The sequence below is a fragment of the Capricornis sumatraensis genome, chromosome 8, assembly GCF_032405125.1.
Source record: "Capricornis sumatraensis isolate serow.1 chromosome 8, serow.2, whole genome shotgun sequence".
Classification (NCBI taxonomy): domain Eukaryota; kingdom Metazoa; phylum Chordata; class Mammalia; order Artiodactyla; family Bovidae; genus Capricornis; species Capricornis sumatraensis.
The window spans coordinates 48,284,544-48,297,178 of record NC_091076.1 but is presented as its reverse complement, the minus strand read 5'-3'; the positions used below and the strand labels follow the sequence as shown (position 1 = coordinate 48,297,178).

The window sequence follows — 12,635 nt, the reverse complement described above, 5'->3', positions numbered from 1 at the left end:
AAGCTTGTACCTGGACACACCTCTGTTTGAGTTAATAATACAAAGAAACTATATGCAACAAAAAATAACTGCGTGCAGGTGTAATTGGGGCAAATTCTGGATCAAAAATATTCAAAAAAACAAAAAACAAAGAACAACCTGATTGCCATTTCTGAGAAGCTGGGAGCAGGCGTGTAAGAGGGTGCTGTGCCTGCTCCCTGCACTCAGCATCACAAAGGGGTGGGCAAGCTACACAAGCCACCCATCTGGCCCAACCCCTGGACACACCCCTTCCCTCACTCCATGTAATGCACCAGTCCCCAACCATTTTGGCCCCAGGGACAGGTTTCGTGGAAGCCAATTTTCCATGGATGGGGTGGGGGATGGTTCAAATGGGGTCAGGATAGCAATGAGAGTGATGGGGAGCAACAGATGAAGCTTCAGCCAGCTCACCTGCTGCTCACCTTCTGCTGTGACCCCGTTCCTAACAGGCCACAGATGGGTACCCATCCTCAGTCTGGGGGTTGAGGACCCCAATATAAGGAGAAGTGATGCTCACCCCTCCTTGGGAAGCAAGAGAGGATATTGCTTGTTTTTGTTCCCTTTTGCAGCCAGCACAGGAGCCCCAGTAAAATTTTGCCTGAATTTCTCGTTTGGCTTCTAGTCAGCTTCCTCCAGGGAGAGCCAAGAATCCTAGTTGGTATCACCTCAACCCATAAATCCATATGTTGAAGAGTTAACCCCCTATGTGACTGTATTTAGAGCTAGGGCTCTTCAGGCATTAAGGTTGAAGAAGTCAAAGGGTAGGGTCCTAACCCAAGAAGATTGGTGGTATAGAAGAAGAGGGGGACAAAGAGCACTCTTTTCCTTCTTGCACACACCAAGGAAAGGTCACGTGAGCACCCAGTGAGAAGGCAGCCACCTGCAGGCCGGGAACTGACTGCGCTGGCACCCTGAGCTGACATCCCACCTCCAGAACCGAGAGAGTTAATTTCTGCTGGGTAAGCCACTCCATCTGCGGTATTTTGTTATGGCAGCCCGAGCAGACTAAAGCAGAGAGCATGACCAAGAGGGAAGGAACAGTCTTTCTGTACCCTGATCTCAGGAGGGATACCAGCCATCTGATGTGCTCGTCTATTTCCATCCATATGAATACCATATGCTATTCATCAGATGTGAGCCAGGAGACTTTCCTGGTGGTCCAGTGGTTAAGACTCTGTGCTTCCAATGCAGGGGGTGTGGGCTCAATCTCTAGCTGGGGAACTAAGATCCCACATGTTGAATGGCTTGGCTTAAAATTTATTTAAAAATATTTTAAAAAGGTGAGTCTGGAGTCAGTTTAAGTCCATTCAACTTTCAAGGAGAGTCATGGGACTACCAAGAGGTGAGGGGTCATAGAGGCTGCTTACAACACTGGGAATAATTTACATCTTCACTTTGATTAACCTCTAACTGGACTTAGCATCACATTCAATTGTCAATGCAGGCGACCAATCACTACAGGATGGGAAGCACCTGCAATCTGGTAACCAATCACTGCTACTTTCATGTTGTTACAGTTGTGGCACATATCCCTGTTTACCACCACTCCAAAATATCCAAATTATGAGATCTACCGTGTGAGATCGTATTTAATCTACTAAAGCAGACATTCATTTTACTATGGACTAAGACAGAAAAACACCTGGACGCACCATTTCATTTCTGGCCTTTTGCACTTTACTTTATGAAATGTAAAACATTATTCTGAGAAACAATCTGTAGGTGTCACCAAACTGTCAAAGTATCGGTGGCACAAAAAGTTTAGGAATCCTTAAGCAAGTGGCTCTGCAAGTATGGTCCTGGGAATAGCAGCATTAACTTGCCCTGGGAATTACTCTGACACACAGATGATCAAACCTCCTCCCAGACCCCATCAGGAACGCTGGGGGCGGGGCTAGTAATCCCCAGGTTAACAGGCCCTCTAGATGACTGGTGCACACTGCAGGCTGAGACCCACTGGTCTAGAGTCTTTCATTCAGAGTTTGTATTTCCAATAAGCTCCCTGATGAAATTAGTCTGGGGACCACTTTTTGAGAGCAGTGCTCTTGACTAAAATATAAACCATCTTGACCATTAGCTGGATATCTGTTAACCAAGTCTCCTTTGGTGCCACTAACTAGTCTATTGTTCATGACAAGTTAACCCTTCAGAGTTTATTCATATGTTAACTAGAACAACAATAAAAAATATCTGCCAACTTTCAGAAGTTGCTGTGAGAACTGGAAATAATGTATCTGCAGTACTTGGCATGGTGCCTGGAATGTAATAGAAGCTCAAAAAGCAAATGTCATTAGTCACATTATGTTTATTACCATTTAAAATTCTTACCAAACCCCAGTTTTGCCTAGCAGGGTTTAACAGTAGGAGAGAAGAGGTATGTGAGCAGTTCCACATAAGGAAAATCTTGAGATGCTGCTGGAGACCCAGCTGCAAAGAGGGCTGGGTTGGCAAAGCAAGCATTATTCCTGTGCTCCTAACATTATCGAAGAGCAAACAGTCTGAGGGAGACCAGTGACTGGCCCAAGGCACACAGCCTACATAGTGCAGGGTACTAATCATCCAAGGCTTCCCCCCAGCCACATGGCCTCTTGACCTCTGGTTATGAGATGTGTCCCTTAAGGACACTGGGGGGATATGCAGGGTCCAGAGGAGTCAAGGGTTGCTAGCTCAGCTGGGGTATGATGTCACCAAGAAGATGTCTCCTTGGGAAGTCCTAAAACAGAAAAATGAGGGTCCACCTGCACACCTCCATTGTGGAGTACATGGGCACACCTAACCTCCTTCACAGACTCCACACCCTGGCCCTTCTCTCCCACACAGCCAGGTGAAAAAGAGGTGCTTCAGAGTTTACCTGTTTGGTCAGATGTTAACATTTTTCTTTTGCTTTTGGGGTAGGCCTGATGCAAAGATAAGCTAAGCCCTTCCAAGAGTACACGCTGAGTGAATACTTGTTTTCCTCCATGAGACTAAAAGGTGGTGATGAAAGATTTCAAATCAAACCCTATTATAGGGACCTCCATGAGACCAGAAAGGCAATGAGGGAATACTGAAGATCTAACTTCATCCCAGGGACTGAAACTTTGGCCACCACACTGAAGGTAAGGGAGAGCTCCAAATGGAGACAAATGTTTCTGACTCTGGACTGGGTGGCATACACGACCCTCCCTCAGACTTCGTCCCTGACTCTGACAGACTGAGTGGCATGCACGACCCTCCCTCAGACTTCGTCCCAGGATAGGAGACAGCCAGCCTGGAGCACTGGACTGACGTGCGTTTCCGCCAGCCTCCCAGCACTTCGCAGGGCACTTCACTCGTCTCTTAGCTGTTCCTCCTGAGTCTTCTCATGGTTCTAACAAGTGAGGGACACACGGCGAGGACATGTCAGAAGAGGCAAGAGGTGGCGGGAGAGATTCATTTAAAGCGGCCTGGTGAGGAAGACCTCTCTTTAATAGCTCTCAGCAGTTACTTTTGTGAACATTCCTCTCAGGTAAACAAGTTCCTGCTCCTTCATGGAGCACAACATACTCAGAGCTAATGATGCTCTTGGACACTGGGCCAGCCTTTCTGTCTGACAAGATCTGCACTCTGGAAAACCAAGTTCATTCCAGCTTTTGCCCCAGGAGAGTCCCTGTGGGGTCAGGATGCCATCTGTCTCCCTCATGAAATATGCAGAAAATGATCCCCAACAAGAACTGTGAGCTTACGTCACTACAGTGAATGGCAGTGCAAAATTAAGGATGCTGAGGGCTGCTGGAAAACAAACTCTTGGGTAAAAATGGAAAAGTTCTGTCAAGAGATACTTTTTCTCTGTTTCTTTCCTGTTCTCTGCTAATAAGAGGATCTATTGACATTAGAGGGAAAGGCATCATTCTGGAAAGCTCTGAGAGAGAACTTCTATCTTTTCTATTCATGAAATTCACTCTACTGGCTGGGTCTGTTCACTTCTGTAACCCAGTACCTACAGAGCCCTCAGTGGGGGAGGGACTTTTCTTCCCATTTTTCAGTGACTCCCTCTCAGGTTGCCTTCAGCCCCTGAAACTAACTCCCTGTGCTCGCCTCCTGCCTGCTGCCATGTGAGTCTCTTTAGTTGACCGACTCTCTTACCACATGGAGATGTCTGAAGGCAGATGTGTGCCTCCCAACTGGGTTTTCCTCAGCCTCTCCCTCTTAGTTTCTTTTTCTTCCTTTGAAAGTCAGTTTTTTTTCTTTCTGCTTCTCTCCTTCCTTTCACATCAAGGATTAAGTGGTTGTGGGCTCTCCTTGTTGCTGAGGCTCACCCTCCCTAACCACATGAGGAACACCATCTTTTCCCACTTCTTTGAAATGTGATAGGGCAGTTTCTCTTTCTTGCTTTCATTACTGTAGCAGAGACATGAGTGCTCACCAAATACCCTGTGGCCTCTCCTATACCTCCCAGCATCATCTGACTAGTTCTAGTCAATGGACAGTGACAAAGTGATGTGGGTCTCTCCCAGGCTGAGGCAGCAAAGAGCTGACATGCCTTTTTCATCCCTCTCTTCTTTTGCTGCAGTGACCTTGTGAAGCAAAGGTCACGAAGGTGGTATTGACCCAATGGAGGGACCAGATTTCCACATTGCCGAATGGACTTGCACTGACCTGCTCCCCACAGGAGTAAGAATTAAACTTTTGCTGCACTAAGCCACTGAGATTTTTTGAAAAGTTACCTCAGTCTAGTCAAGGCTATCTTAGCTAATACAATCCTCTTTTGCTACTAGATCTTTCCCCTCTTCTTGCCCCAACATCAAGCCCCAGCTCTTAAAACCTGACTTGAATGCAAATACCATTTTGTGAATGCTTTCTGAGTTGTCCCACTTGAAAATTCACTGCTCATGTTTTCATGTTTCCACAGAGACCTGAGCTAGCATTTTACATGTGTCTGACTAATCCTTTAAAAATCCCTGCTTTTACAGATGAAGTGACTCTGTTATAACATTGATCCCATTTTCTCTGAATGTTCATTTGTGTTTGTCCGTTTCCCGTAATGACCGGAAGCCCCTTGACGACAAAGCCTTCCTACTCTGTCATGATTAGCAAACTTATCTTCACTCCTGAAGGACTGTAATCTAATTCCTGATGTGTCTCCAATTTTTTATCTTTTTTACATGAGGTCCTGCTTCAGGCCACCTAGGCTACCTCTGGCCCACTTGTACCCGAATTTGAGTTTTTGCCTGGCCTGTCCATTTTGCCTTCAGTCCAGTCAGTTGCCAAAACTGGCAGATTTCACATGTAAAATCTCTCTCATCTACTTCTTCCTTTTAAATCCCAAGCTACCACTTGAATTTTGGTCTTTGTGGTCTTTCTCAATAATCTTCTAGAAGCTTTCTCACATCCACGTTAGAGGCTTCCATCAGATCAGCAGTTCCCAAACCCAGAACTGATGAATTTCTTTTGTCCTATGTGTGCAGTGGTTCTTTTCCATCTTTGGGTTTAAGCACAATTCCTGGCTTTTGTGAACCCCCACAACTGGGCCCAGATGCCTTCTCTCATCTCACTGTCCAGCTTTCTGTCCTGGACCATGTGATGCTCTCCCAACTATTTAGTTGAGTCTAAAGAGATGCAAAGAGTTGACTCATTGGAAAAGACTCTGATCCTGGGAGGGATTGGGGGCAGGAGGAAAAGGGAAAGACAGAGGATGAGATGGCTGGATGGCATCACCAACTCGATGGAAGTGAGTTTGAGTGAACTCCAGGAGTTGGTGATGGACAAGGAGGCCTGGCATGCTGCGATTCATGGGGTCGCAACGAATTGGACATGACTGAGCGACTGAACTGAACTGAACTGAAAGAGATGGGAATACCAGACCACCTTACCTGCCCCCTGAGAAGCCTGTATGCAGGACAAGAATCAACAGTTAGAACTGGATGTGGAACAATGGACTGGTTCAAAATTGGGAAAGGAATACATCAAAGCTGTATATTGTCACCCTGCTTATTTAAGTTATATGCAGAGTACATAATGTAAAATGTCAGGCTGGATGAAGCTCAAGGTAGAATCAAGATTGCCAGGAGAAATATCAATAACCTCAGATATATAGATGAAACCATCCTAATGGCAGAAAACAAAGAGGAACTAAAGAGTTTCTTGATGAAGGTGAAATAGGAGAATCTGAAAGCTCCCTTAGAACGCAACATTCAAAAAAACTAAGATCATGGCATCCAGTCTCATCACTTCTTGGCAAATAGATGGGGAAACAATGGAAACAGTGACAGACTTTATTATCTTGGGCTCCAAAATCATTGTGAACGGTGACTGCAGCCATGAAAGATGTTTGCTCCTTGGAAGAAAAGTTATGACAAACCTAGACTGTTTTAATACTAAAAAGCAGAGACATCACTTTGCAGACAAAGGCCCATATAGTCAAACAAAGGTTTTTTCAGTAGTCATGTATGGATATGAGAGCTGGACATAAAGAAGGTTGAGCACTGAAGAATTGATGGTTTTGAATTGGGGTGCTGCAGAAAATTCTTAAGAGCTCTGTGGACAGCAAGGAGATCAAACCAGTCATTTCAAAAGGAAATCACCCCTGAAGACTCATTGGAGAAACAGATGCTGAACCTGAAACTCCAATACTTTGGCCACCTGATATAAAGAGTTAACTCATTGGAAAAGACCCTGATGCTGGGAAAGACTCAGGGCAGGAGGAGAAGGGGCAACAGAGGATGAGATGGTTTGTTGGCATTACAGACTCAATGGACATGAGTTTAAGCCAACTCAGGGAGACTGTGAAGACAGGGCAGCCTGGAATGCTACAGTCCATGGAGTCACAAAGAGTCAGACACAACTGAGGGACTCAACAAAAACAGCACGTTCCCGACTTTGCAAATGTATCCTCCTGGTTCCTGTCTTCCCGAAGGCCTTCCTCCCTCTGCCTGTTGAATCTCATTCACTCTGGATTCTGGAAGTTCTTCCTTTTATGCCAGGTTTGTGTGTTCCAGATTTATGCCCTTCACTACTGCATAGACCCTGGGCCTGTCACTGCATATTCTTCGTATAGTTCCTTCTATAATAGCTGCTGCGTACCTACTCATTAAATATCAGCTATAATGAATGGAAAATAATTTTAATGTGTGTTTCAAGCTTCCAAGTTTCTCCAAAATCCCTGAGTGAACATGTTCATTAGAACATTTCCTTGCTTTATGTCCCTGAGGCATAAGAGGAAAAATATGTCTTCTTAAATCTCAAACATCTGGACATTGGCCTCTCAATAAATCATGGACTCTGACACATTTTCCAGTGCAAGTTTACATTTGATTTTCATGTCACTTTGCCTAAAATGGTCACAGATTTTAGCTCCGATTTTTATCACTGCATATTTCCTTTGTTAGTTTCAAAAACCCTCAATACTGAGAACCTGGACACCTAACCTTGCCTTAAGAGGTAGAGTAAATAGCAAAATATGAACCCCAAAGAGGTGGTGCAACAAAAAGTCTCATAATGTGTACTGAAAGGATTAAATTTTCATAAATATTAGGTCATAAAGTCACATCATTAGTTCATGGAATGGAGAATGTTTCCATTTTACAGGAAAATGAAGAATTTAATGCTAAAATCTAGATAGTTGCCATGCTATTGCTTAGAACTCATAAAATGGGTGCTAAAGTAGTCTTGTCTCCCTATTTTTATTTTTTTTCCTGATCTAGGCAGTTACTCTAACATGAGCATTAGTTCATTATGAATAATGAATTTGGCATACCAAAGAGTTGTTTGACTAAAAATAATGATATAGATACATATATATATATATATGCTAATTAGAAAACCAAGGTATGAAAGGTTAGCAAGAGATTGTAAGAAAATTTGAATTTATGAAGTAATGGACTCGGACTTCAGGTTAATATATCTTTGTCTCTTTTCTGCAATTTATAGTGGCTTAGTATATACTGTAGCCAAATACTGATGAAATCATTTGTAACTTTAGGTAAAGGAATATGCTTGACAAAAGAAGTTTCATGAACCAAATAGCCCTGTCATTTATACAAATGGAGACAATGTTCTTCACTAGGATCAAAAACCAATTAGACAACTTGGGTGGATCCAAGGGAATGATGCTGAGTGAAAAAGGACATTTGAAAAAGGTTACAAGCTGCACTATTCCATTTAAATAACATTTTTGGAATAACTAAATTATAGATATGGAGATTAGTAGTTGCCAGGGATTAGAGACTGGGAAGGAAGTGTGGGGAGAAGGTGGGTGTTGTTATGAAGGGGCAGCAAGTAGATGAATGGGGTGGTGGTTACATGAAGTTACACAGATGATAAAACTGCACAGAACTACATGCACACACACACACACACACACAGACACCTGTGTCAAAATCTAAGTGTACTATCATTATGCAAGATGGTATCACTGGGAGAAAAGATTGTGTGAAAGGTACATGCAACTTCTTGTACATTTTTTGGGCAAATTCCTGTGAACTTATGATTATTTCAAAGCTAAAAGTTCTTAAACATCAGAATTTCCTTGTCACTTTAGAGAAGGGGCCTATGCAGGCCAGATGGAAACCTAAGTGAGATGGCTGGGAAGGTGAAAACTGGCTGATGGCAGCTTCCAACCATGGTGGGACTGTGTGCCTGGAATTGCTGAGTCTTCTGAGTGCTGTTTTTAGAAAATGCCAGAAATTGAAAATTCAAATAAATATCTCTTGACTTTCATTGACAATTAATCCAAACTGTTTGGAACACTCTATATAAAGCCAGACTAAAGACACTTTTGAATTGTGGTGTTGGAGAAGACTCTTGAGAATCCCTTGGACTGCAAGGAGATCCAACCAGTCCATTCTGAAGGAGATCAACCCTGGGATTTCTTTGGAAGGAATGATGCTAAAGCTGAAACTCCAGTACTTTGGCCACCTCATGTGAAGAGTTGACTCATTGGAAAAGACTCTGATGCTGGGAGGGATTGGGGGCAGGAGGAGAAGGGGACGACAGAGGATGAGATGGCTGGGTGGCATCACCGACTCGATGGACGTGAGTTTGAGTGAACTCCGGGAGTTGGTGATGGTCAGGGAGGCCTGGCGTGCTGCGATTCATGGGGTCGCAAAGAGTCGGACACGACTGAGTGACTGGATTCAGTAGGGTTGGATTCAGTCTTAATGATTCAGGAGCAAACTCAGCTTTAGGCCAGAGGTTAGGTTTGGCCTCCAGATGATTCACCAGCCCTGCCCACCCCAAACTGCTCATCTCAATGTGTGGCTGATGCTTCTCTGTGCTGACTTACAGCAGACTGAGAAGTGGGGATCAGGCCGCTGATGAAAACGGCATAAGCACCCCCCAGTCACTGATACTTGGGACTCTGGAGAATATGGGTTTGACAACGGTTCTCCCTGCAGGCTCTGAGCAAGACCTGCACCCCCACCTAGTGAGCACAGTGCCTAGAAACAGCAGGTGCTCAGTTTACCTTTTTAGAGGAGCTCATTTGTTCCTCCCCAGCTGTCTTAGTTTTTATTTTTAAAGCTAAATGAGATCTAAAAAAACTGAGAATATGACCTAGAATCTGGTATCCTGTGCTACAGTTTTCTGGAAGTGAATACAATGGCCTGATGAACACACAATACGAGCAGCACCCATAACCTCCATGTTGGTCTGAAACCATGAATGTAAGCCTTCTGCTAATTGGTGCAAAGAGCAGAGAGAGGTGCTGATAGGTTATTCTGGGTCTAATGTTTGAAAGGCTTCATCATCTCTGCCCCTGCTAACGCAGAGTCCAGTCAACCCTTCTTCCCCAGCTGCCAACCCGGACAGCTGACTCGGCAGAATTGAGCAGCACAGAGCTAGCTGCCTGCCCTCTACGGCAACCACGTCTGTCAGTGGGTAACCTCCCGCCTCCTGCCTAAAGCATAACATACTGATCAGACTCTCTCCCTGTTCATTCTCTAGTAAACAGAGCACACCCAATTCCTTTAGGAAGGAGGTGAATAGAAAAACTCCAATGTTATAAATTGAAATTTTAATTTAAAAAACTTTCAATCTTAAAATTTCACTTCTGGCCCAATTATACATTCTCAAAGTTAAATTATTAATGATTCATCTGTACAATTTCTGTCCTCTTTTCTCCAAAAGCTTGCTATCAATCATCCAGGGAATGTTTTCTAATCCTCCTTTAAAAAGGAGTATTTGTAAATAATTCATGATTATAGGTCAATAAAAGAGTCTTTTCCAGAATTCCCTGGTGGTCCAGGGTTTTGGACTCCGTGCTTTCACTGCTAAGGGCCTGGGTTCAATCCCTGTCAGAGAACTAAGATTCCGTAAGTTGCATAGTACAGCTGACAAAAAAGTCTTTTCCTATTTATTATGTTTTTTACCAAGCTTTACAATATGCAGATTTTTACAGGGTTGGTTCTCAGCCTCGAAAATTATGCTAATAAGGTAAGAACAATAATTCATAGTATAGTCACTAATTTCTCTAAGGGGAAATATGCAGAGACCCTGGGCTCTTTGTTTGTTTTCAACTAATTATCATGTATTTACTTTTCCATTAGTCCAATAATTTTTCTTTCAATTCAGAATTAAGCAATAAGACACTGAATTATATAAAGGCCTGTTTATCATAACAGACACACCCCATCATTCCCCAGTCCTCTGATTTACAGCTCTTAAAATGCACAGCCAAGAGGCTGTCTATATGCCCTTTTATATTTAGACTCCATCATGCAGTCACCTCAATAACTTATGCATTCTCAGGAAGGCTACCTAGCAATTAACTCCAGTCTTTTCTAACTCACCATCTCATTATGTAAAGTGGATCTGAACACAAACTTTATTAGCAACTTTCAATTCTAATTCCTTATTCCCCTCTGCCACTCCCACCCCTCCAAGTAATGTCAGTTTATGTGACCAAAATACTCTGGAAAATGGCAGTTAGAAAAAATCCACATTGGGCTGGCAGCACATTTAGTAATTGGTGTTTGCACTATGGGGCACCACCATAAATTGAGACTGTCATATTTCAGCTAAAGCATGGGTTGCAATTCTTTATAGAAATAGAAATGAATTATCCCCACCACACAACATTTAACTATGTTCAATAGGAATGAGTAAGTAGGAAAGCTATTGTTTTTATTATAAAGGTTAAAAAAAAAACCCCACAAACTCAAAACCCTTTGTTAAAAGTTAAAGGAATTTATTGCTTCTTTAAACCCCAAAAAAGGTAGGAAGATGTCTTGCAGATTTCTTTCACGTGTGTGAAGTACATCAGCCAAAGAACCGAAATGTATTTTACTGTACTTGTCCTGACGGGAAGGAGCCCAAGTGGGCTGATGGAGCTAGAGGACAGGCAGCACTTGAATGTGGGAAACACACAGACAGGGAGGCCCCCTATAGGGGCAGCTGACTTACCAACATCCGGATCCACCGCTTGAACTCTGGTCAACAGAGCCTTGGTGGCCGTGTTCTCATAGACACAGGCGTTATAGTGGTCGGATGAAAACACTGGTGGGTTATCGTTCACGTCCTCCAAGGTCAGACGGACGTTGGATTGGCAGAATCGGCCGCCCCCGTCGGTGGCCCTGGCAATGAGGCTGTACGCAGGGACCCTCTCCCGGTCCAACGGAGCCAAAGTTTTTAACTCACCTGTGAAAATAAATGGCCTCGCTTTTCAAAACTGTCTTTCTTCAAAGAACAGAGACTCAATTACATACAGAACCTGAGTGTAGGAAGGACTGCTGATATTTGGCTGAAGAGCTTCATACTTTGAAAAATAGAGCAAGTTCAAATTTTTTAAGCATCAGGGAAAATTTTATGGGATTCTGGATACAACAAGAAACCAACAGCATGACCTTCAAAGGAATTAATTCCACCGTGAAGTCTCTTGTGTCAGGGATTCCTTCTTTTGGCAGGATGGAGAAGCTCCACACCTCTTTAAACCTCACAAGAACTGCTCAGTTCTCTGATGGTCAATCAGGTCAATGGTCTTTAGACCCAGAAGGGTTAGTCTCTCTGCTTCCAGACACTTAATCTTTTTTTACCCTGTCTTCTAGAGGAAAACAAACAGTCCAAACAGGCTGGCTCCAGCAGAAAGAGGTTACAAAGGAGTCCTATTGTGCCAGGAAAATCCCACTTGCTGGGAGAGTAGAGGGCCAGCAGTTGTTGAGGGGAGGTCCCAGTGGGGGATAACTGAGGAGCCCAGAGCAGACATGCAGGAAGGGGATTTCATAAACATGGAGGGATTATTAATCACTGAAATAGCTATACTGGTCCTGGGTGTCAGTCCCGGTGGGGATTTCATTGCCACTTAAATTTCAATGGATAATGGCAATGAGCACAATGACAGACCTGAATAAATGCTGTTTGGTGAAAAGTCAGAATCATGAAATATTATTATGTACTCTTAGTAAAATTAGTAGATATCACTGGGAGCAAGTCATCAGTACTTACAAAGCTGTTCTTCCTACAGCTTCCTGAAGGCAGGCAGTTCTCAAATACAGGCTGGATCATTTCCCCCTCCTCAAAAATATGCAGGGAGTTTTCAGTTGGGCATTCAGGACCCTCCAAGATCTGACCTAAAGTTATTTTTCCCACCACTTTTCTGGCAAGTCATCCTGTGGCTCCTCTGACCAGTGACAGTGCTGTACACGGCATTTCCTGGAGGCGCT

General features: G+C 43.6%; 1 protein-coding gene across 2 annotated transcripts in view; it reads right to left on the bottom strand.

The window, feature by feature from the left end:
• The window catches only part of FAT3 (FAT atypical cadherin 3), a 648,324-nt gene that overhangs the window by 87,075 nt on the left and 548,614 nt on the right, over window positions 1-12,635 (bottom strand). For both annotated transcript variants that reach the window (XM_068978441.1, XM_068978442.1), the window contains exon 12: window positions 11,380-11,613. In XM_068978441.1, coding sequence (XP_068834542.1) covers window positions 11,380-11,613 — 234 coding nt within the window. The remainder of the gene's footprint in view (window positions 1-11,379; window positions 11,614-12,635) is intronic.